We start from the raw sequence: 26,150 nt of genomic DNA, 5'->3' as shown, positions 1-26,150 counted from the left end.
GCTTATTCTTTTATCAAAAAGTTATTGTGTCCACTATGTGTCTACCTGTCACTGTACTAGATCCTGGAAAAACACGAATGCATGAATAAGATATGGTTTCCTGCCTTCAAAGAAGTCACAATGTTTAGAGAGACATATGAGTAAATAAATTATAACAGTACAATCAGTGCAGCAATGGGAGTATATATACAAGTATTTCCATTCGAAAGAGGGGGCTCAAATACTCAAAATAATCATTAAATTCTGATAGTTTTTTTTGCTAACAAAATTTCTTCTCCCAAAACCATCTGAAAATAGCTGGCTTGAGAAGCAGGAATTTCCTGACATTATTGGGTATTCAAGTAGATCCTGTTAGAGATATCAGAGAATGGATTCCTACAGAGGGTAGAAAGTTGGATCAGACAACTTTTCAGATAAGCATGTGATTCTGTGAAATTCCAGAGTTCTGGAAAGCTAAGAAAAGGTCATAATGACTGACAAAGTTTATCCAAAGCCTAAATAATTACCAAATATTCCTTTGGTAGTAATTTTCTTCAAGATACATTATAGGAAGTTTGTGTTGTCTTAATCTTATAGGTATACTTGCACCCAAGGCTTTTGAAAAGTTGCCCGTTTGCATCAAGTCAACACTAGATATTTATCATAACAGATAATGCTTGAGCCCTCTATATATGCTAGGCTCTGTGGGTATACTGATTAATGAGGAGCACATGGTTGAGCAGGGAAACAGACATGTAAATAATGCATTTTTTAATACAGTGTGATAACTATTATCGTAGAGTAACTCTGCCTAGGGGAGTGAATCTTGGAAACATTACACCTGAGTTGTTATGAATAAGCAGTTTTCTTGGGAGAAAGGGCATTACAGGCAGAGGAATAGCATCTACGCTGTCCTGAAAGGCGTGTTATGTTCACTGACTAGAGTGACTGAATTGCAGATTGGGTGGGGTGGAGTGTGAGAGGTGAGACTGGAGGGACCACATTAGGAAGGGCCCTTTATGTCATAATAAGGATTAGTGATCTTTTTCCTTTATAGAACAGATGTGTTATTTTAAAGCAAGGAAGTCACTGAACTGTTAATAGAAACTTTAAAACCGAGACTAATTCATGTTCGTGGAACAGCACTTTGAAGAATATGCGTTAAAAGTTAAGATTGGTATTCCAGTTTACATCCAGTTTAAGTTCCAGTTTAAGTTCATTTCCAGTTTACAGAAAGGAGTATTATATCTGTGGATAGATAAAAGAAAGAAACCAAAGTCTCCCAGCATTTTGTCTAATTTCCTTTTGTAAACCATCCTATAAAAATTGGTTTTGCTTGTTACTACCTTGGATTTTAAACAGAACTTTACGCTGGTTTGAAAATAATGCAGCTTTCCTTTTATATTTTTAAATATTTAAAAAAATTGAGATCTTTTATTATTCAGTGTATTACAGGCAAAAGACATATTAACATGAAATACAACATTTAAAACATCTCTGCTTTGGGAGACAATATAGTGCAGTGGATGAAAGTGGAGTCTTGACTCCAGAGTAAAACATACCTGGATTTGAATCCCATCTTCCACTTAAAGTTGTGGGACTTTAAGAAAGTTACTTAAATTCTCTAAACCTCAATTTCCTCATATATAACAAAATGAGGACAATACTCATACTTCTTCATAGGGTTGTGGTGAGAACTAAATGAGATAATGAATGTAAAACACTTAGCTGAATACCTGGAATGTAGTAAATACTCATATTTGTTAGCCATATTATTGGAATATTTTTTCCCAAGTCATAATTGTTCTTATGGTAAAGAAATAGAAATAACTTGTTTTTCTTTTATCTAATTTTCTCTTTTTCATTTTTTCTTCATCCATTCAGTGTCTTTTTCCTTGGAGCCATCCTTGTAATAGCGGCTACTTTCCTATATGGTTATGATCCCAAACCTGCAGGAAATCCCACTAAAGCATAGTCGTATACTATCTTTAACTGGTTTTTCATAATGGTGCACTAGAAATCTCAACATTAATCTTGCACAGAGGACTTCTACAGATTCTAAGAAGATAACGTTATGCTGAATCTGATCATATTGCTCAAACAGTTTGAAATATAAAAGTTTTAAGGATAAAATATATGTATATGTAAGAAAATACCTATTGCATCTAGAAATCAAAACTTGAAAGTATTTCCAGGGATTAGAATACGTATTGGAGGAAACTTGAAATCTGAGTTTTAAAAGATTTTACCTTTTTGATTGCTGCAGAATTATCCTATGCACTCTTTGCAAGAGCACACAAATGTCAGATATCAATTTTTGCAAATTAGATCTATTTAATCTTATAAAATGTTTTTATCTTACTCTTCTTGTACAGATATATCAAATCACATGGAATATTCAAAGTTTGAAAATTATAATTACCTATAAAGCTGTGAAGAAATAGAAGTATGATTTGAAAAACATTTTCATGTATCTGAGATTTTTATATTTATACAAAGGATTGCTAAATGTTATTTGTTCAGCGACATAAAAATTGATAAAGTAATGTTCTGGGTTTGATTTCTCAGAGAATAAAATTCAAATTTAAATATAGTGTAGAGAAATACACAATCTATTTCTCCATCTACATTTTAAGATCTTTTAGTGCTTCGAAACTGCTGACAGCAATCCAGTTGCTCCTGTGCTAGACAGTAGCCAGTGACTTTTACAAGAATGCAGTTTTGTCCTTAATTTCTTAATTGCATTTCTTTTCTGTGTAAATCAGATGAATCCTTATGTTACTTTAAATTAAATTTCTGTATGTTAATTTCCATTAAAGTTTTAAAATGTAATTTAAAGGGATTAAATACTCATTTAATAATTTAAAACAAAATAATAATTATTGTCTAATATCTCCCTTTGGAGAATTTTGAACTATTAAAGCATATACAGTATACAACTAGAACATTTTTCAATGAATGTTTCACTCATTGATTTGTAAAAGCTTCCTTTAATCTACAACTGTTGACAAAAACAACAATCAGAAAAATAGTAGTACAGATGTCAATGAATTGAGACCAAAATGACTTTTCCTGGAGACATTCCAGATTATCATGATATTACATTATTTTGAATGGCACTATAATTGTAAATTCAAGACTGCTCAGAAGAACTTTAGGCCTCTCATAAACCCCCCATCCCCAGGAATTCTCTGATCACATGTCTGGGAGAGACGCAGACTTCCGAGTCCCCTCTGTGTGGCCCTGCAAGAGCTGCTGGGAAGGAGCCACTCACTACTTTGCTTTAAAATAGTGGTTCTTTTCTGCTTTGATTAGCACTGGAGTTTTAAGGTTGCAAATTACATAAATTATTTAATAAATTGGTTCAAGGGAGAGAAAAGATAAAATGAATTATTGGGCAAAAATAATTTCTAAAATTGGAATATGGATTTAATTATTGACTAGAGACAGAATTACCTATTGTGTATAAGAAGTATTTTACTTTATTTCATTCCTACTTTATATATTTTTAAAAGTCTCCTGTTCTACTAGTATGAAAACTGTACAAAATAAATATTTTTATATAGTTCTAATGAATTTTGTTAAACAGAATTTGGCTCAAAAAATACTGTGTTTCAAACTGTTGGGTACTCTTGGCTAATTAGGACTGGCTGTGCAAACCTAGACTCTACAAGACACAGTCCTAACCTATTCCATCCAGAGTTTAAAAGTGTTTAAACTTACAAAATATTTTAAATCAATTTGCTGGTGATTCCAAATTGACACCAAGCAAACTTTCTGGAAACCTGACATGATATTCAATGACCACCTTTTAGAGTAAAGTTTAATAATTTTACCACATTTTTGAGCATGATGTTTTAGACTGTAACAACATTTAGACTTATATCTTATTACCTACTGCTATGTGAAATGTAAATCCTGCAAAATGCACAGAATTTAAGACTGAATATAAAGATTCATGTTCAGCCCACATTGAAGTACTGGTTGGGTACTGGTGTATTAATTCACTGTGCATTTACAATTAATTGTTAATTCAGGTTTAGTGTGTCCCTATTTTAAAACTTCAAAAAATGATACAAGCTAATTACTGAACATCAGACATGTTAATTACAACAATAATACATTTTCAGGTGTCCAAAATAACACAATTTCCAAGATTCCCAACAAAGTTTATAAAAATATAATCAAGAGTTGTGATAAAGGACAAAATAATCTAAAGTATATTTTCAAAGCAAACTTTTATTTGACAGGCATAATTTATATTTTGCTTTTCTAGTAGGTTTGAAAATGTTATTAGAGATTGGGTTGTATAGTTTATCATTTGTAATTCATAAAGAAATAATCATATTTGAGAAGGTGGACTTGTATCCTAGATCATGTCATATATAAAGATAATGCCATTTTCTTGTGTGTGGTGTGTGTTTTGATGACCTCCAAAAGCCTTATTGTATCAATCTTTTATAATGATGACTCCTTTATTATTTAAATCCTTACACTTTTTAAAGTTTACTTGTTATCTCTTAACTGCTTTGTTCATTATAAAAATGCTAATTCATGGGAGAAGAGTGCCAGTTGATAGTTCTATTAAAAGTTAAGAATATGGTATTTGGGAAGAAAAGTTTGAAATGCAGGATTAGGATGTTTCACAAAAAAATGTTATCAATTCTTTGATAAGTGGTTTTAGAGAAGTTGTAGGTTACTTTTATGGTGGAAAATGTGGTTTAGAGATGCAAAACTTAAATGTTTACATCAATTTATGTTGACTGTCACAATTTCAAGAAGGAAAGGCAGTTTGATATTTAAACTAGATTCTAAGGAGACAGAATCTGAAAGGAAACTAATTGACTTTGTACTCAGTAGACTTAGTGTAATATTGACCATTCTTAAGAATTAATACACTTTTCCTACACATCAAATTATTAGACTTTTAAAATGTCATTGTATAGTGATTTAACTGAGTTTTGTTTTGGTTTGTTTTTAAAAACAGAGTTTAGCATCACTCATTTTATTTACACTTTGTTATAATATTTAATTACATGTGGATGTATGTTTACATAAGAAAACGTTTATAAAAGTTATTTATGCTATATTGAGAGTCCATCTTAAGAATCTCCCAGATATGTAGCTTATTTAAAGTAATTATAGGACCAAAGACAAAGCACCTTTATCAAAAATCTGGTCCTATGTGCCTTGCTTTACCAAATACTGACTTTTCTGGAGCATATTACTGTAATTCACAACTTTGGACACATGGGTAAAAATGAAGATGTTTTAAGAATAACTATAATTCAATTTTTGATTGTTTCAACGTTTGCTCTTTAAATCTACTGTCTAACAGGATATTAAAATAGGTATATTATGCAAGCATTAGTGATCAGTACTTATTTAAATAAATTATGGCACCTTTGATTCATCATTGAGCTTTTGAAACTAACAATTTTATTTAACTGTTATTCTGTTGTTTTATTTCTTATTATATGTTATAATTTACTGTGACTTAAAAAATTTTTTTTATGATTTGGAATCTGAATTTGTCTGTATGTCTGTATTTCATTTGTTTAGAAAGATTCTTTTGGGTTTAGGAATGCGATTTGTATATTTAAATTTTTTATGGACACAATTCAAAGGAATGTATAAATTGGTCTTTTGTTAAATGGCTTTTTAATTGACAAATTTCCTTGTCATCTTTTGGTATCCAGTTATTATCTATTTGGTAGGTTTATGGAAATAGATTATTTTCCTAATTATGTAAGTTCTTCCGGTATTTTCTATCCACCTGTGTCTGACTTAATCATGAATTATTCTTCTCTATATATCAAAAATGACTCACTAATCTTTTCCCTATCTCTCTAGCTACCTTTATCACGTGTGATCTTCCTTTTCTGTAGCCTGTGCTCCAGCATGAAAGACTGGGTTTTATTTAAACTAGTTATAATTTCTCTACCTGTATGATGATGACAGACTAAAAATGTTTTGTTTTAAATAAATTATCTCTTCACTAGCCTCAAGGTTAAATAATTACAGGAATTGGTATATATTTTCATTAAAATTTGAAGATAATTGTTTCTATTGTGACTATCAATTCAATGCATAGAGATCAAATGATAAGCAATATAAAGGATTTTATTCCCACTTCTAATACTGAAGTAACTTTGTACAAAATCCTTTGTTTTAAAAGATGACTAAAATAAGAATATCAGCACTTTTTAAATGTATACTTTTCTTTGGTATCTTCTTGTGAAAAGCACTAACTGAAAATCTTTAAATTCCTTTTGTATTGGAATACTCTTTTGTTGAAAGTATATCACAATCCTTGAATCCCAGGGCTATGCAAACCTACCTCATAACTGAACTCTCATAGATGCTACTGCTATGCAAGAGAGTCAGAGTGACCAGCATTAGTAGTCATAATGGTTTTTCTTACTGTTCTTAAAAAGAGAATTACTTCAAAGCAGGATTGATTACATACAAACTCCAGAAAAGAAAATAGCAACGAGGAAATAAATTGCCTCCACATCCCAAAGATTTGAAATTCTACTGTAGTAGAGAATGTCATGGTGACTGCAAATTCAGGGGTTTCCCAAATTCACCTTCAGGTTTAATAATTCACTAGATAGAACTCACTGAAAGCTATTGTATTCACTATCACATTTATTACAAAGGGTACAAATTAGAACCAGTCAAAGGAAGAGACACATAGGGCCGAGTCTAGGAGGGGTCCAAACTCCTGTTGTCCTTTCCAGTTATCCGCTCCCTGTGGAGTCATGGACAGTCTTATCTACTGTGGCCACAGTGTATGTTAGTACACAGAGTATTGCCAACCAGGAAAGCTCACCCACGCTTTGTTGTCCAGATTTTTATTGAAGCTTCATTACTTGGCATGATTGATTGATTCTTTGGCCACATGGTTGAACCTGTCCCTCCCTGGAGAACTGGTTGACATCAGGCTCCAGCGGCTCATCCTGAGTCATCTTGTTAGCGTAAATTATCAGGTGTGGTCTGAGGGCCCCACATGAATAACAAAGACACTCCTGTCGCTGGGACCTCCTAAAGATGTAGGCCAGAATATTTTTTAGGGTAAGGCCAAATTCTCTCTCACGCAGTGACCATTCATCTCTATACACATTCTGAACTGATGGGGATGACACAAGCAAGGACAATTGTTTATAGAGACTTTTATGCATTGTCATTTTTAATTTCAGAAATTTTGTCAAATGATTCTGAATATATGACTTGAGGGTAGAAAAACATTTATAATCAGATATAGTGTTAAGTAGCATATATAATATTCATTTAGTTTTGAGTTCTGATATTTAATGACAACTTTATTAAATGCTGGAATATTTTAAAAAACAATAAATTTAAAATTAATTTATAAACCTTTTGTATCCTGTATATTAACATACAATTTTCAGCTAGTTTTAAATTACCATTAACCATCACTATTATAAGGAAAGTTAATAGAATAAAACTGCCATCAGTTGTTACTTTGGCTCACAGTAGGGCTTCACTGTTGATTGATGGTCCACATTTCCTATCATCCTTTACTAGCGTTAAGTATTAGTCCTCCATTGGATCTGGTCAGTTTTTTCCATTTATGCATTTATTTACACCTATTCATTTAGGATTTCTAATTTGTTAAAATAACTTCTTTAAAACAAATAACATGGTATTCCTTTGGAAATAAAGAGTTTACCCCAGATATACACTTTTGTCCTTTTTTAAGTAGAACTCACTGAAGATGTAAAAGAATAATGAATGTTGTTATAGTGTTTTGGGGTAGTCATCTGAAAATCCACTCTTGTTAAAATGTATTTTAAATGTAGTGTATTTAAGAGGCTTAGTTAAATGTGCTAAATCAGACTTGTGAATTTTTTTTTTTGGTGAGGATATTGGCCCCGAGCCATCTATTGCCAATCTTCTTTTTTGTTTCCCTCCCCAAAGCCCCAGTACATAGTTGTATATCCTAGTTGTAGGTCATTCTAGTTCCTCTATGTGGGATGCCACCACAGCATGGCTTGATGAGTAGTGCGTAGGTCCGTGCCCAGGATCCCAACCAGTGAACCCCGGGCCGCCAAAGCAGAGCATGCAAACTTAACCACTCTGCCACGAGGCCCGGCCCTGACTTGTGTATTTTTAACAAAGTCTGTGAATGTGTGTGTTTGCTCTTTTAAAATACACTTCATATACAAAAACATGATTTCTAATAATTGAGGGTTTAAGTTTTCTCCTTTAAGCTAAAGTTTTATTATGTTCCATTTTATTCTGCTTGGATAGTAAACACAGCAATGAAAAATTACAATACTAAGTGCTTTTTCTAATATATGCAAGCTGCTTCAATAGATTTTCTACATAGTATAGCAAAGGTAGAGTAATATTTCTTGGGTAATGATGGAATTACAGAAAATCATGACAGAGGTGAGTTCATGTTTCATTTTATGATTGTTTCAAGATACTGCTATGAATTCTAGAATTTTAAAACCTGAAGCTTACTTTGGATGTTATATGTATAATGCTCCAAATTTCTATTTCTTAATATTATTTGTCTCCATTTACCTAATAGGCCAGGTTTTGTTTTGAATATTTCATTTTTCTAATTTATTGCCATTTTAATGGTTTCAATCATGATATGACATATTGTGCCAGCTCAGCTTTGAAAAATTCATGGGTTATCTCCATGTGCTCACAAAGTAAGCATTGTTAAAGACTTAAAAAAATTTAAATGTTCTCCAGCTTTTTATTTTGAAAAATTTTACACAAACATAATATTTGAAAGAATGGTATACCCATTTACTCTCCACCCAAATTCAGCAATTATTGGCATTTTGCCATACTAGCTTTATCAGGACACTTTACTTAATACTTCAGCATGTATATCCTAAAAATAAGGACATTTTCCTAATTAAACTCAAAACCATTATCACACTTAAGAAAATTTAAATTAATTTGATTATATCATCTAAGTTCATATTCAGATATTTCCAGTTGCCTCAAAAATGATTTTTTACAGTTTTTTGTTTTTGAACCAGGATTCAGTCAAGGTTCATATTTCGTATTTGATTCTCTCTCTTAGTCTGAAAGATTTTTCCCTACACCCCTATGGCTTTTTTTTCCATGATGTGACTTTTTGAAGAATCTAAGTCACTTGGCTCCTATCCGTGATCTGATATCCTTTGACATGTTCTCTTCATTCTTTGCATTTCCTTTCAACTGGAAGTCAAGTTCATAGGTTTCATTAGCTTCTTCAGGTTAAATGTTTTTGGAAAGAATATTTCATAGGTGATCTTGTAGATTTTATATTGTATCACATTAGAAGACATAATTAGATTGTCTCACTGTTAATGATGATAAGAATTTTGGTTAAGATGGTGACTACTAGATCTTTCCATTGTAAGGGTCATTTTTTTCCCTTAGTAATTAGTAATCTCTAGGGTAATGTTTTGGCACCATGGGAATATTCTTTTTCCTAACAGCCTTTCATTCAATGGCTTTAGCATCAATTGATGATTCTTAAATGAATCATTTGTTACATTGAGGTGCAAAATGGCAATTTAAAATTTTAAAATTTTCTTCTACATTTATTAGTCTATATTCATCTATTTTTTTTAAAGACTATTTTCCCTCCTTTCTTTTTTCCCAATGTCCCCTCTTTTTTTTCTTTTCTTTTTTTTTTTTGCTGAGGAAGATTAGCCCTGAGCTAACATCTGTTGCCAACCCTCCTCTTTTTTTGCTTGAGGAAGATTAGCCCTGAGCTAACATCCTTGCCAGTCTTTCTGTATTTCATATGTGGGTTGCTGCCACAGCATGACTTGATGAGTGGTGTAGGTCTGTGCCTGGGATCTGAACCTGCAAACTGGGCTGCCAAAGTGGAGCATGCTGAACTTAACCACTATGCCACACAGCTGACCCCCTCCTCTTTTTAAATATCACTATGTCTTCAAATTACTCAATGTATTATAGTCAGTTACAGTCACAGTTCTTTTTGATGTTCATCTGTGAGCCAGTAGCCAGTGAATGTCACTGCAAGCTGGCTCCTGTGTGTCTCTTAGCCATGACTACATTGGTCTTACAGGTCATCTTTGTTTCAGGGACAGGATGTCCCGGCCTTACCTTGTACTTGTCCTATCCCAAACCTGGAATATCAATTATTTCTCCAAGGAGCCCTATTCCTTTTAGGGAGAATGGAATTTGGACTCCATTTGCTTGAAGGACATTTCAGTGGACAGAGCTAGGAAATAAGTTTTTTAAAAAGCTATGAATTCAAGTCAATATTTGTTAAATTAAGTTTTAGTGTTACAAAGTTTTTTCTTATATTTGCCTCTCTTTTCTCTCACAGTGAAAATATTGGTTCTGAGTAACATTAATATATTTGGTTATATGTTTTATTGTATAGTATATGTTTCAGCACTACAATACCAATATTACTAATGGTAAACATGCTGAATAAAATTTAAGATTTCTTTGTAGTTCTCTTTGTCCTTAGAATAATAGCCCACTAAGGATGTATAGTCAGAGGACAGTGTTCAAAAGTTAATGGGAGTCACTCTTTTGTCTACATGGTTATGTGATCAGTGTGATATGATGAGGTCATTTGTTTTTGTTTGTATTCAATTTTAGAATTTACTTGAAATTTTTTCTTCTGTTTTTGAATATGTGAAGCATTTACATGGTTCAAAGTTAAAACTATATAAAAAGTCTCCTTAGCAAGGTCTAGCTGTCATGCCTATCCCTCCATCCCATTCCTAACCACCTCTTATAGGTATTTTCATTAGTTTCCAGTTTATTTTTCCTGTCTTTCTTTTTGAAAAATAAAGTTATGTATATTGCTATATTCACAGTGTTTCTTTTATTATGTGGAATGTAAAATTTCTTTTTAGTTTAGAAAGGTTTGTATGTTATAGTGGTTACATTTATACTAATAATATTTTACATAATTGTCTTAGAGCCCCCTTTTAGCTTATCTAATCCTCTACTATTTAGCTTACCATCTTCAAATGATGTTCTTTGATTCACATCTAATTGCCTTTGTGACAACCAATGAATTTATTCTCCTCCTTTGTCCCATCTTCTCATATTTTTTAGTTGCCTTATTTCTGATTAGAACATGTAACATTTACACACTATTTCTTTACCCTAGCCCCGGCCTTTGTTATAAAAGTCCTCTCCACCAGTACTTTAGCTGGAGCCTCCCCCGTTAATGTTTGGCTGGATGAAGCTCTTCTAGTAAAGCACTCAAGGAGGGCTTGTAAGTACGATACTCCTGAAGTTCTGGCATGTTTAAAATTTCTTCTAGAGCCTAGATACTTTAAGGGCAGCTTGACTAGATATAAAGTCCTTGGCTCACACTTTCTTATTTGAAGATGTTGCTCCATTGTTGTGTTGCTTGGTGTTACTGTCAAGAAGTTTGGCATCACTTGATGTTTTTCCCCTTTGGAAATGTTGATTTTGTTTATTTGTTGTTGGTTTTGCTTGGAGGCCCAGATAATGTTTTTCATATCATTTTCTCTTTGATCTTTTCTCTTTTTTTGTTCTCATAGCTAATTTATTCTTCTCCATGTTTCTTACTTTCATTTGTATCTATTCTCTCTTAGGAACCCTGTAATTTAGTTTTCATTTTTTATATGATTTTATTTTTGGGGTATATTGCTCTAGGTCGATCAACTCTCATTTTACATCTTCCTGTTGAGTTTTCAACTTTTTATTTGTTGCATCCTTTCACATATGCCATTGCTTATTTAATGATATTTAATTCATATTGGTGTGTTGTATATAGTTTTCCTCTGCTTCGTATTTTCTAAAGGGTAGTATTTTCTATTAATCGAAAGATCTTCATTTTCTTTCTTTTCTTTTTTTTTTTTTTGGCTGAGGCAGATTGGCCTGAGCTAATATCCATTGCCAGTCTTCCTCTTTTTTTTGTATGTGCCACAGCATGGCCAAGGATGGACAAGTGGTGTAGGTCCGCACCCAGGAACCGAACCTGGGCTGCCAAAGCAGAGTGCACCAAACTTCACCACTAGGCCTCTGGGGCTGGCTCTTCTGTTTTCTTTTTATAATAGCCTTGTATGGGCTTTTGGTGGCTTTTTCTGTTCCTAATAAAATATGTAGGATTTTCTTGATCAGCAATGACAGGTGGTTCTATGGAAGGGAGGGGTGAAGAGATGTGGGTGACTAACTCGGCTTCATAGTTAAAGAAGGCCCTCTTGTGTTAGTAAAGTGAAGTGAAGTTTCTTTAATAAATGCTGCATTTTGGGGTTTAGATTTTGTGATACAATCTTATCTTTTTTTTGGAATATTTAGCTTCAACCTCTAGTCCTTCTCTCCAGGGAACCCCTCTGCCTTCCAAGGTGCCTCATGAAGTAGTCTCATGGACCTTCCACAGTTTGGTTCTTGCCTGTTTCCAAGCCTGATTCTTGGCCTTCTCATTAATTTCGGGAACTCCCAATATTCTTCCAAATCATTCCCTTTTGCTTATGTTGGCCAGTGCTAGTTTCTGTTGACTGTGATCAAAGAACCCTAATTGACATATCAACCTCTTAAAGTTTGTGACTCCTCACAACCCCAGATCACAAGAACATACACACTTAGTCTGTTAGAACAAGACCGTTCTCTCTTGTTTACTATTGCAGCTCTTCTAGCACAAAGCCTAGGACATGCTGGACATTCAATATGTGTTAAATTTCTCTTATTATATATTATTTCCAACAGCACTTAGCACACCTGCAATTATCTTCCTTTTGTGTGTGTTTTCTAACTGTGTCGCCTAGTATAATTAAGCTCCATGCAGATAAACACTATCTCGTTTACTGATGTATCCCCAGTGTCTAGAAGAGCAGTAACAAACACTTATGGGTTCTCAATAAATATTTTTTGAGTGGCTGAACAATAATCAGATCTTAAAGATGATAAAATTGGTGCAGCTGGATGAAGTATGGTTTTGAGGGGCCTTGAAAATCAGAGTAACCACACAATAAATGATCTTACTGGCCCTCTACATCCATCCAAAACAAGCTCCTGGGGATTTCATTATAAAATCTATCATATTACTTTCTCTAAAGAGCCTCAAGTTGGAGTTCAATTAAATGTTTCAGCAAGAAGATATCTTTAAACAAATGATGACTTTACTTATTGATAGGAAAACTTCACTTAAAGTATCTACCGGGCTAAAATGCCTTTCTCTTCCATGGCAATTTGTTTTCCCTTTCTAGTCAGTTATGAAAAGAGGGAAGAGAAAACTCAATCAAATTTATTATTTAACATTTTATTTTGAAATAATTTTAAACCTCCAGAAGAGCTGCAAGAATAGTACAAAGAACACATTCCTTTTACCCTGTGTATTAGTTATTATAGTTGTGTAACAAATTACCCCAAAGCTTAATGGCTTAAAACAAGTACTTTTTATCTTACAGTTTCTGAGAGTCAGGAAACTGGGAGTGGCTAAGCTGGGAGGTCCTAACTCAGGATATCCTGAAGCTGCAGTCAGCTGAAGTCTTTACCATCTTGGTCTGGATGATCCAAGATGACTCACTCACCTATCCGTTGGTAGGAGGCCTCAGTTCCTGGACACCTGGACCTCTCCATAGGCTGCCTGACTGTCCTTATGACATGGCGGCTGGCTTCCCCAGACTTGGGCCCAGAGTGAATGAAAAAGCTAGCAAGGAAGCTGTGGTGCCGTTTATGACCTACCCTCTGAAGTCAATGCTGTCACTTCTGCTATCCCTGTTAGATGGAAAGAGTTACTAAGCCCAGCCTACACTCAAGGGGAGGGGAATTAAGACTCCACCTCTTCCAGAAATGAACATATCCTAAAATCACCATACCCAAATTCACTATTTTTTAACATCTTGCCATTTCGCTTTGTCACTCTCTTACCCTCTTCTCACATATACACACGTTATTTCCTAACCGTTTGAGAGAGCAGGTAGCATGCATCACATTCCTTCACTCCTTAAGACTTCATTGTACGTCTTAAGGAAAAAGAGACAGTACAGTTATCAAACTCAAATTCAACATCGTGATACTTTAATCTGCAGTCCATATTCTGCTTGTGTCAATTATCCTTTCTAGTTTCCCCCGCAATTAAATTGATTTTTAAACAAAATGAGAAAACAGGTAGTGGGCTACAGAGTGTGACACAGGTTGTGTAAGTTTTCATTGGCAGGGAATAAAGAAAATGCTCTGGAACTAGGGAGCTGCTGGAAACAGGCATGCTCCAGTTGAGCTTTGGGGGGCCCTGAGCCAGAAGGACAAAAGGTTATTTCTGCAAAACCACTTTTTCTTCACCCGTTCAGCTACCCACTATTTCTGGAAAACTATTTTAACCGTTCCCTTCAGTTTCCGTCTTGGTTAGAACATAGTTGGAGATAGCACTTAAAGCGGAGGACGCTTGCTTAGAACTCCAGAGCAACCATTTATCAGCCGTATTTCCATGAGCAGGTAGCTTTCAGAAACTTAGAATTCTTCATCTGTGAACGGGGACTATCACGGTCCCCAGGGCCCAGGGTTGTTAGGAGGATTAAGCCAGCTGGTGAGCCAAGCACAGGGCTCAACCGGCGGCGAGCAGACCCCGGCGACCCTAACGGCATCCCTCCGGGCTGCCATCCCCGCGCGGCGACTGCGGAGCGGCCGGGCGGGCGGGGCGGCGTCACGTGGGCGGGGCGGGCCGGGCTCGTCGGCAGATCGCACGATGTGACGCGCCGCCGGAGGCAGGCCGGGCCCTCAAGATGGCGGCGGGCGCCCCGAGCGGCTCGGCCCGGCAGTAGTGGCGGGACGGCACTCGCCGCTGGGGCCGGCCGCCCCGGGAGTGGCTGCAGCAGCGCCAGGAATCGAGGATGGTAAAATGACCCAGGGGAAGAAGAAGAAACGGGCCGCGAACCGCAGTATCATGCTGGCCAAGAAGATCATCATTAAGGACGGAGGCACGGTGAGTTGGGGTACCGCGCCGGGGAGCGTCTCTCGGGGCCCCCATCCGATCTCTTTCTGTCCCCAAGGCTGCCGCCTCCAGCCGCCCCTGAGTGGCCCTGCCCTCCTTCACCCCGTCCGCGCTGCCGGTGCCTCGGGTTCCCGGGCCCCCATGCCTGTGCTCCGGGGGCTTTCCTCCCCAGCCCGGGCCTGCGGCCTCCGGGCCCCTCCTCTGGGAGAAGCCACTGGCCTTGCTCGCACCTGCCGCCCTCTCCTCCCGCCGTCCCTGGAGGCCGTGCGGCCTCGAGCCCCACGTGCGCCAACGCCGCGGGGAGGAATTCGCGTCGGTCTCTCCCGCCGGCCGGCCGGGGGTCCTGAGGTCCGGGCGGTGCTGGCCCGCCGCGCCCCTCGTCGCCGGGGCCGGGCTTTCGGGGCGGCCGGCAGCAATCCCTGCCTTCCCATATGCTGCTGGCGAGGTGGCATCTGGCGCGGCGACCCCGCTGCGGCCCCGTGGGGCGCTGGCTCTCCTCTTCCACCTCGTCCTGGGTCAGTGCTCCTGCCCTGAGCTGCTTCCAGTGCGGTCAACACTGTCCAAAGGTGGGCTTCCCTCTTGTCTTCCCGCAGTCGGAGCGTGACGGACGGAGGACCCCTGGGGCCTAGACTTCAGTCTGCTAGTTTAGAAAGAACTGTAATCACCCTGTTAGTTTGAAATCACCTTGTTTATTTTAAAACTAAAAAATACTAAATAGAATTGGTCAGGGCCTGAGGATTAGAAGACACTTTGAAAGGAAGACAGATTGAGGGCAAGAAAAGATTTTGCTTTTTAGAAACAGTTGTCATCACAATAAACTTTGTGCAGTGTGCTGTTGTTAACCAGCAGGGGACGTAGGCTTTTTAATTGAAAATGACTCGCCTGTACTTTTTTTCTGCTGAAATTTCTCCGTGGCTACACTCTCTGGTCTTTGTTGCATTCTTTGATATCACATTCTCGAATAGAATGGAAAGTGAAATTTGTTTCGGTTTCCCAAGAAGTGTGCAGAAGTGATTCCTTTTATTCCATAATTTGTTTGTATTTTGTTGGAGCCCTGATCAACTGCCAGCACAGTGCTAAATATGTCATTAGGCTACCACTGAGGATTTGCTAAATTCATTTAAAATAAACGACAGCTTTCTTTTCACATTTCAGAATATGGCCCAGTCAATATGCTAAAATTTAGAAAGCCTGGGACATATGTAGCAATTTCAGAATGTACTTTTAGTTTACTGTCAAACTTATTAGATGTTGTAGCTTTCACATTTGGTGAAAAAAGAAATTGAAATTCAAGTCCTCAGATCTTTTTGTTGTACTTGATTAAAACGTTACTTTGATTAAATCAGTTATGAATAGTCCTGGCTCTTTTGACCAAGTTGGTTAGAACTGCTCTGTTGGGAGAGAAATAGCTTGAAAGAATACTGGTTGCTTTCGTCAACCATAGGGACTTGATATTTTAAATCCTTCATAAAATCTACAAAATAGAAGCAACAAAGGATTGTATTTTATAAAAGCAAGTGAGATTTAAGATTGGTCTTTGCAAAAAGTAAGAATGAAGCTGTGGTGAAGAAACACACCTTCCTTTTCTTGTAAAGTTCCGTTTTGTTACCTCTCCTTGGAGTTTTGTTTGGGGTTTTGTTTGGTTTGCTTTACGGCAATCAAATCCTGTGAGATTTGGGAGAGATTTTTTATTTTTTGTATCGTTTATTAAAGTTGTAGTGAATTCATAGCTTGCTTTTGGACACAAAATACAATTTTTACACCAGCAATATATTTTTAATAGGGCCCAGGGAATAAATGAAAGCTTTTCTTGAGGGCTGTGGGCATGGGGGCATTAGCGTTTATCATCTTTATACACTTGTGTTGAACTTTTCCATTCTAAGAGCCCCCTTAGAATAGGGGCTTTGTTTATGCGTCTTTGCATTCTACAGGGCCTAGTATGTAAATTTAAAGTGATAAAAACACATTTAAAGTGATTTTAAAAATGTGTGTATTACATACCTAGGTGATTTTTCTTATTGTAAGTTTGTTCCTATAATCAGAATATTTGTATTTCCAGAAGTGTCAGTGTAATTTTTTGCAGTGTTTGTATTTTAATCTACCCTCACTGTAAATGAAAGAAAGTATAACTATTAGAGTAATAGAAATGATTTTAGAATGGCATTTGCTTTTCTGCCTTTACTTAAAACTGGTCAGACTGCAGTTATGAACATTTTTTGAGAAAGGGGATAAAATTGCCATTTGATATTGTTCTGTTCTTCCTGTGCGTGTGTGTAAGTTCTGCCAGTGGGTGGATTCATTCAGCCAGGTGTCTGAGTTGATACAGTCCTACATGACAGGCTCTGAACAATATTTCACATCCCTGGCCAGTGGTACTGACCTGAACCCCTTCCATTTTCTTCCTAGTGTTCAACAATGTTAATAAAATTATTTTGCTTTGTTCTTCTGCTAATGACATCTTTGTAAGCCTGATCAGCCAATTTTAATATTGATAAACAAAATTAGTAATGAGTCGTTAATGATTTGTCAAAGACTTAGCACAGACTTATTATAGTTTTGGAAGAGTTGAAGAAGTGGACCTTTCTAAATGAACCAGGTTAATCAGAAGTTACTAAATGTTTTTCTTTTCTTGAAATTGTATTTCAGTTGGCTCTGAAGCCCTGGTAAAGCTAACTAATGTTGTCCATTTGAGTAGTACTCAATTAAGGTAAATTACATGAAGGTGTGTGCTTCTGTATCAGGAGTTCTTAACCCGGGTTTGTTCACCCTGAAGTTGTTGGCAAAATTCTGACTAAACGTTTTTTAGGGAGGTTTCTCAAAAGGATCGATACTCCCCAAATTAAGAATAATTGTTCTATTTGAAAACAACATAAGTAACTAAAAAATAGCTCCACAGGTTACATTCATTAAAAATTTACTTAATCATCTACTGTATACCATTTTGCTGATGAAAGTATTTGTGACGTTATTGATGAATTTGCTTTTTAAAGCATCCTTCTGTAGAAATAGAGTTTTTAGTTATGTTTTAATGTATATAACATTTTGATAGATCTCTTATTCAGTACAGACTGTTTAGGACTGTTGAATTAAATGTGCATTCTCACATTTTAGAATACTTCCAGTTTTGTTGTTAAATCATTACTATGTATCACCAGATTGTTTATAAGCATTCTTGGTAGAGGCTAAGAGCTAAAGAGTTATGTACATGAGTTATTTGTATTATCAAAAATAGAATTTTCCTCTTTTTTTGTGTGATCCTTATTGTTTTATGAATACAGATGTGGGTCTGCATCTCTGATGAAGCGAAAAATGTCCAATTTTTTTCATGAGTGAATTGGTAAAATGACTTTAAAGATTAGATAGAAAGCAAGGCATATGTAAATTACTTTGTTGGAAGTACCTGAAGAAAATAAAATTGATATTTATTTGCAAAATAAAATATGCCCAGAGAGGCAGAGCACCAGGTTTTTATTCCTGAGACTTCTGATTTTAATCACAGTAAATAGGAGTTAGCAACCACATCAGAAGTCTGGAACCAAGCTCTGATCCTTTGCATCTTCCCCTAGGAGAATGGTGAGGGAGTTGCAGGATAGCTCTCTGTAGCCCCCAGAGAGTTACTAAATAGTCAGCCTCTGGTTGCTAGTATGCAAGCCATGAGGAGGAACGCCCTGGTGCCTTTCAAAAAGCAGCTCTTCTTTGAAGTCACTAGCTCATGCCTAGTAGAAATATCAGGATATATGCGTATGTATGTATGTATGTCTTTGGCGAGCTTGTTGCCTGCAGTACCATGAATGACTTACCTCCTTACCTTCATGGTTCGACATTTGCTTTAGGTCAGTGTGTTTGGGGATAAGTTAGTAAGCAGTTTTCTCAGATTATATGTCCAGTTCATCCTAATATAGTTTGAAGACCTGTTTCCCAGTATAATCATAGCATTTGCTGAAGTTCACTTGTAGTTGAGTGTAACTCATTTGCAGCTACCAAAAGTTTGAATTTTAAGTAAAAGAATAGCTTTTTCCGAGTAGTATTTTGACGAGTATATATGATTTAAATTTTTCAATTATTTAAAAGCTCAAGTTGTCTTTTAGCATTATTTTTATAAGAAGTGTCAATTAAAGTAACAATTGACAGTTTCAGCCAGGTATGTCAAGATCCCTGACGTGGGTTTTTATCTCTTTGAGGGCCAGATGTAGTAGCTTATTCTTAATAATGAGCCCACTGTCTCAGTGATGTATAGTTATGAACTCTACCACATGATGTACTTCCCCCTCTTAGGGAGGCTTCTTATAAAATTAAGGGGTGGTAGGTAGTATTTCATCGTTTAGCTACATAAACGGAGAGATTAAGAGATTACACTAAGACCAGTCCTGAGTTTAGGCTCCATCCTAGACGTTGGTGACAGTTTGATATTTGTGTTGATGGTGATTTTTTATTTTTAATTTTATTTTGCCTTTTTAGTGAGTTTAGTTTGTAGTCATTTGAACCATGTAATCCATTAGTTGTTCATGGGGATAAGCACTTCATGTAGTGATGGCTTAACTTGATTTAACAGCCACATATTTTCCTCCTAAGAATGGAAGGGGATGTATTAGTCTATCGTGTCACGTATTTTTTCAGAATTTACCACAAAGCAATATGGTCTTAAGCTCTAGGCCTTTTTGTTTTCTAGAGTAAAACTCAGTATTACTAATGCTCTTGTTGAATATTTTTAAGAAGTGTATTTAAATCTATTTAAGATTGTTCTTAAATCTTAAGATTGTTCTTATCCAGCCAATACCTTTTCACTTCTGTGATGATACACAAATACTGAATATCTCTTTAGAATTGATCCATAACATATCAGTAGAATAATTATAAAGTCTCACTTCAAATTAAGGCCAAATGACTTAGTATACTAGTGTCTCTACATCTTTTCTTGTTAGTGCCGATGAGTCAGTTCCGACTCCAGCGACCCTCTGGACAGCACACAGAGCCCTGCCGTATGCTCCATCCTCTCACCTGCCGGCACGGTATCAGACAGTGCTCCCCTGCTGTTCATAGGGTTTTCATGGCCAGTTTTATTGGAAGTGGGTGGCCAGGTCCTTCCTAGTCTGTGTAAGTCTGGAAGCTCTGCTGAAGCCTGTCCAGCATGGGTGACCCTGCTGCTATTTGAAATACCGGTGGCATAGCTTTCAGCATCACAGCAACACCCAGCCGCCGCAGTGTGACAACCGACAGACAGATGAGTGGTGTGGTTCCCTGTCCAGGAAACAAACCTGGGCCTTGGTGGTGAGAGCAATGAATCTTAACCACTAGATCACCAGGCTGGCTGCTCTCCGTGCTTGTGGTGATTCATACTTTCAGGAAATTGAGGTTCGGTTTTCTTTTTGTTCACAAATGTAGTAAATTTTTCCTTGCTTGATTAAAGTCAGAGAAAATAAGAAAAACATCAGCTGACTTTGTGACAAAGGAAACGTGATGCCACATCCCAGCACTGCAGCCCTGCGTCTCCCCCAGTTAGGCCCTAAGCGGTCAGGAGCCCAGGAAAGCAGCCTTGGAGTTGGGCTGTTTTCTGTAGGAACTTTTTTTATGTTCCTCCACGAAAAGCTACAATTCTCAGATACCTATGACTAAGTGTATTGGTCTTTTTTTGTGTAAGACTTTTACATTAAATTATTTTAGTCAGCTTAGTTATGTATTGTTCAGAGAAAATTCAATATTTCTTTCTGAAGATGGATTTTACCTTCATTCTTGACTAATACTGTGAGTATTAAATTCCAAGTTCAAAATGATTCTCCTTCATACCTTATTCTGGTTTTTATCGTATTTTTTATTTTTTCCAGCTTTTGTTCTGAGAATTTTCAAAACTACAGAAAAGTTTCAAGAATAACATAATGAGTATTCATTTGCCCATCCCGTAGATTAACACTTTACCGCTTGTTAACATTTTGCCACATTCATTTTTCCTTTCTCTCTATATATACTCAAATTTTATCTGAACCATTTGAGAATTAGTTATGGACATCATGACACTTTATCCCTAAAGCATTCAGGATGGTATCACCCAAGAATAGAGAGATTCTCCCACATAAACACAATGCAGTCATCACATTCAGAACATTTAACATTACCACAATGCTATTCTGTAGTATATAGTCCATAGTCACATTCCCCAATTGTCCCTATAATGTCCTTTATAGCTGTCTTTTTTTGGATGCAGAATTTAATCGTTACTTTTCGTTGCCATGTCTCTTCATTCTAGAATAGATTTTTTTAATGATATTGACATTTTTGAATAGTCTGGGCCAGTTATTTTGAAGAGTGAGCCTCACTTTGGCTTATTCTCATTGTTTCCTCACAGGATAACATCCTGTTTAATAAGTGGGATTGTAATGGCATTATAATGCCCAGCTATTGGTGGAATTACTTCTGTCCCCTGGCCAACAATCCATGTAAGCCTGCAGATCACTGATAGGAATACAACATAAGTTATCAAAGTCAATGTCCTGCATAATAACTGCTGGATTCATAAACTCATATTGCTTGCGCAAGCATAGACTCAGAGTATGAGAGCTAGATGAGGATTTGGGTAGGTGGTTAATTGTTTACCCCTCAACTGCTGGGATAGGTGAAGTGACATACTTAAGTCACCTAGCAGCTTAGTGACTATCAATAGGGCTATCAGTCAATCCATGGGCATTAAATACCCTATCTGTACCAGACATTGTGCTGTGCATTGGGATACTAAAATGGATAAGACTGGATCCCTACACTTAAGAGAGTAACAGCCTGTGGCAATGTATGCAGTGTGACCACTGCAACCAGCGGGACTCCAGACTTGGGCTTCAGAGTTGCCTGGATTGACTCTGCTCCTTCTCTTATTTGCTGTATTGGGCTGTAAAATGGAGATAGTAGTATCTAACTTGAAAGGTTGTTAGGAAGAGTAAATAAGATTATGAATGTAAACCATTGTAAGTCTTCAGTAATACCTATTTATTATTTTAATCTAGTGTCTGTGTACAATGAATCCATGTGATAGATGATACAGTAGCAACCATAGGATATCAGAGTATAGAGGAGGGAATTAATAGGGGAAGTTGCAAGTTTAATTAATGAATATGCTGCCCCATTTTTTTTTCCTTCTCCCTAAAGCCCCCCAGTACACAGTTGTATATTCTAGTTGTGAGTCCTTCCAGTTTGGCTATGTGGGATGCCACCTCAGCATGGCTTGACGAACGGTGCCATGTCCATGCCCAGGATCTAAACTGGTGAAACCCCAGGCCGCCAAAGCGGGGTGCGGGAACTCAACCACTTGGCCACGGGGCCGCCCCTGTGCTGCCCTTTTAACATTGTTTAAATACAATGACTGAATGTCTATAGAGATAGGTAGAAGAGACTTAGAGAGTAATTCATTTCAATTCTACAAGCATTCATTAAGCACCTTTGTGCCATGCATGTACCAGATGCTCCAGGATGTAGAATAATAAAGCATAAATAATAAAGGGCCTGCCTTAGCATGAACTTGAGAAAAGGTAAGTTTAGGTTAAATAAGATGAAATAAGTACTTTACATGGCAAAATAAAACTTCATAGAAGTTACCTAGTATTACAGGATAGAAGAATAAATAAGTAGACTTTCAAAGGCTTAGCCAAAAGCCTAGATCATGAAGCCAAATCTACTACCAATGAAAAGTATGATTTGGGGAATAGGAATTAGATTGGAGGGTGGAGGCAGGGTTAGAGGAGATGGTCCTTCACTCTTGAGGTTGAAGTTAGGGGTGGAACCATCTCTCCTGCCTCCAAAAGTGAAAAATTACTCAGCCTAGTGGACTTCTGGTCTAGTAATTACTATGGATTTAGGTGGCATATCTTGGCGTTTGGAGTTAGGTATGTGATAGTTTATGTCTCCTTCAGGATTTTTCACTTTGTACCTCTTCACTTCTCTTGAGTATCCTCAAATGTCATCTGTTGATATGATCTCATTATGATCTGAACTCTCTAGTTTTTTTTTTTGGAAGGTTTTTCAGGCAAGTTTTTTTTTTTTTTTTTTAAGATTGGCCAAGAGCTAACGTCTGTTGCCAATCTTCCTCTTTTTTTTTTTTTTTTTTTTTTACTCCCCAAAGCCCCAGTACATAGTTGCATATCTTAGTTGTAAGTGCTTCTAGTTCTTCTATGTGGGACGCCGCCACAGCATGGCTTGATGAGCAGTGCGTAGGTCTGCACCAGGATCCAAACTGGCGAACCCCAGGCTGCCAAAGCAGCTCATGGACTTAACCACTACACCAAAGGACTGGCCCCCTGAACTCTTCTGCTCTTGATGCTGTAACCACTTACTGGTCAAATATTTGCCCCCTACTTGTCTGTTAACCCTCTTCCCCTGGTCTTTCTGCCCAGGCCATGACCCTTGTATTCCTTCCCAAATTGTCCTGAAATTTTGCTTATGGATAGTTATTCCATTATGTTTGACATATTCTGTTATGTCAAAAGCCCTACCTAGAAGTTTTTGTAATTTCAAATCAGTAAAATATTTTTAAATTTTGTCAGTTTTATTAAGGTCTTGATTTACTTTTGAATTCATTTAAAACAGAAGAGATGATTATGGATATAGTACAACTCTCAAAATTACCAGTACTTTAAGACAAACAGATGTCTACCCCCTGGCCCCCACTGCCCTGTCCTGCTTTTTTTTAAAAAAAATAGACTTTTTCCTCCCAATTCTGGGAAATATGAGAGAATGGCCCAGGAGGGACAAATATATGCCACTCCCTATCTTTTTCCATTCTAGTTTTGCATAGTTTTTCTCTTAAATAAAACATTTATTTAAAGTACAAGCATGCCTGTTAAAAAAGATTTAGAAAATTCAGAACAACATAATAAACAATTTTATGTCACTTAAAATTGCTACCTAACATAAACACTGTTAACATTGAGGTGAGTTTTTTTGTTTTTCATAGTTGAGATTACTCTACATAAGCAATTTTATATCCTGCTTTGATTTTTGAAGTTTAACATTGCCATAAGCATTTTTACCTGTCATTAAAGATTATCTGTAAACAATTTGTGCCTGCATCTTGTTCTGTCTGATTTACGTATGTGATTTGATTATAGGACATGTACCTAAAGGTTGAACCTGTAGGTTTCCACATTTCCTACTGTAAGTCGTGCTGCTTTGAACATCTTTGTGGTGGAACTTTCTCTGAATGTTTGGGTATATCCATAGGATAGAATGTTATTAGCTGTTTTTAAAATTATTTGTTTATATCCTTTATATTTTTATGGTGTCTTAATGCTTTTATATTGGTTTTTATGATTGCTTTACTTGGTTGAGATCTTAATCTTTTGCTGTTTCTTACTTATCTTCCTGAGTTTCTTGCCCTAAATTCAGCTCATGTTATACAAGTTTTTCTCAAACTGGTGTGCCTAGAACTAATTGATCTTTTGTTCTTTCCCCTTTCCTCACTGTCCAGCTGACCAGGCGAGAAACTGAACTCTTACCTTTTCATCTTCGATCTTCCCTTATCCTCTTCTGCTATATCTAGTCAACCACTCAGTCCTTTTTCCTAAATGTTTTTTATACTCATTCACTTTGCTTTATCCCTACTACTGCTGTCTTGTTCAAGTTACTGTTACCTCTTACCTGCTGGTATGTTCGATAGCTTCCCTTCTGGTCTTCCTCCCTCTCTTTCAGCCTATTCGCCACACTGCAGTGAAAATTATGGTTCCAGAAAGGCAATCCTATAATGTGATGTTACTCTTGAGTTAGAACATTTCAATGTTACTCTGCTGCCTTCAGGTTCAAGGCCTTAATGTGATTTAAAAGGCCTTTGTTGAGTCACCTCTTCAGTTTCACCTCTGCTCACCTCTCAACCTGATCGTTTATCACTTCTCTCCTTAGATAGTGGAAACCTTAGATATCATATATCAGATACAGTAAGCTACAATATCTCTTGTCTTCTGGCCTTTGCAGATGCTGTTCCCTTTACCTCAGACACATTTGGCCATCGTTTCCCTCCACCGACCTTCCCAAATGGACATATACACCTGACAATCTTGACGTCTTTCCCACTGGGTTGTGAGGTCTCAGTTTAGATAGTACCTCCTGCCTTCTCTGGGAAGCGTTCCTTGACATGCCTCTCAACTGATTAAGTGCTCTTCACTTAAACACCCACTTTTATTTATTTATTTACTTTTAAAGATTGGCACCTGAGCTAACAACTGTTGCCAATCTTCTTTTTTTTTTTTCTGCTTTTTCTCCCCAAATCCCCCCAGTACCTAGTTGTATACTTTAGTTGTGCGTCCTTCTAGTTGTGGGGTGTGGGACTCTGCCTCAACATGACCCAATGAGCAGTTCCATGTCCGCACCCTGGATCTGAACCTGCAAAACCCTGGGCCGCAGAAGCAGAACGCGTGAACTTAACCACTTGGCCACGGGGCTGGCCCCTAAACTCCCACTTTTAACACATTATTTTCTTCTAGCCATTTTGCTCTGTGTATATTTACACATATTGTTAGATAATTATCATCTACTTTTTATCAGTGTTTCCCAAACAGTTTTCTAAGGAGGTCAAGTGTTCATGAGATAATATCTCCTATATGAAAAAAAGATTCCTTGGTCAAGTTTGGAAAACAGTGCACACTGCAGCTTCTCAGAGATTCATAATATAAATTACCATTTTGAAGGCACTGAGAAGTTCTACTTGGTGTTCTTCTAGGTGCTGAGTATAAGTGGCGGTGAACAAAACTGGTGTGGAGCTTTACTAAATCCTATGGACATTTTTTGACCTTATCTCCCTCTACTTACCCTATGTGGTACTGGTCATCACTTCTTCCTTCCTAAAACTGCTCCTTCGTCGTTTGTGACACTATATTCTTTTGATTCTCCTGATCCTCTTTGATTATTCCTTTATCTTCTTCATGGTTTCCTTTTCTTCTGTCTACTACTGAAATATTGGTATTTCTTGGGGTTCTGTCTTAGCCCACTGCTCTTTTCACACTTCATCTTCTCCAGATAATTTCATCTACACTGGTAGTTTCCAACAGTCACATTTGCTGCTGACTAATTGTTTTAATTAGCCCTCAAAGGACAATAGAAATGTTTCAAGTACAAGGGGCAGTCTCAGATAGGACCTAAAGTAAATCTGAGCCTCCTAGGGGGAAAAAAACTGGAAAGCTACCAACTTCCACTAGTAGATAACTAAGCTAAAAACTTGGAGGTCACTCTCGACTCTCCCTCCCACATTTACCAAATTCTGCCAGTTTCAAAT

General features: G+C 36.9%; 2 protein-coding genes and 1 long non-coding RNA gene across 7 annotated transcripts in view; 2 read left to right on the top strand and 1 right to left on the bottom strand.

Moving 5' to 3' along the window:
- Window positions 1-6,044, top strand: part of SLC35A3 (solute carrier family 35 member A3) — a 43,270-nt gene extending 37,226 nt beyond the window's left edge. For both annotated transcript variants that reach the window (XM_070592189.1, XM_008508173.2), the window contains exon 8: window positions 1,864-6,044. In XM_070592189.1, the coding sequence (XP_070448290.1) occupies window positions 1,864-1,954 (91 nt within the window). In that variant the 3' untranslated portion in view covers window positions 1,955-6,044. The remainder of the gene's footprint in view (window positions 1-1,863) is intronic.
- Window positions 1-13,688, bottom strand: part of LOC139079115 (uncharacterized) — a 35,751-nt gene extending 22,063 nt beyond the window's left edge. For both annotated transcript variants that reach the window (XR_011532432.1, XR_011532431.1), the window contains exon 1: window positions 13,509-13,688. This is a non-coding gene — a long non-coding RNA (uncharacterized lncRNA). The remainder of the gene's footprint in view (window positions 1-13,508) is intronic.
- MFSD14A (major facilitator superfamily domain containing 14A) overlaps window positions 6,700-26,150 on the top strand; it is a 48,910-nt gene continuing 29,459 nt past the window's right edge. The window contains exon 1 of one of the 3 annotated variants that reach the window (XM_070592186.1): window positions 6,700-11,224. Coding sequence is in view for 2 of the 3 variants with exons in the window: in XM_070592184.1 (XP_070448285.1) it covers window positions 14,816-14,899 (84 nt within the window). In the remaining variant the exon portion in view is untranslated. Of the gene's footprint in view, window positions 11,225-14,484; window positions 14,900-26,150 lie in introns of those variants that run through there. The other 2 variants (XM_070592184.1, XM_070592185.1) reach the window with 2 other exon arrangements.

This window comes from Equus przewalskii, chromosome 24, assembly GCF_037783145.1.
Source record: "Equus przewalskii isolate Varuska chromosome 24, EquPr2, whole genome shotgun sequence".
NCBI lineage: Eukaryota > Metazoa > Chordata > Mammalia > Perissodactyla > Equidae > Equus > Equus przewalskii.
This window is presented reverse-complemented; position numbering and strand designations above follow the sequence as displayed.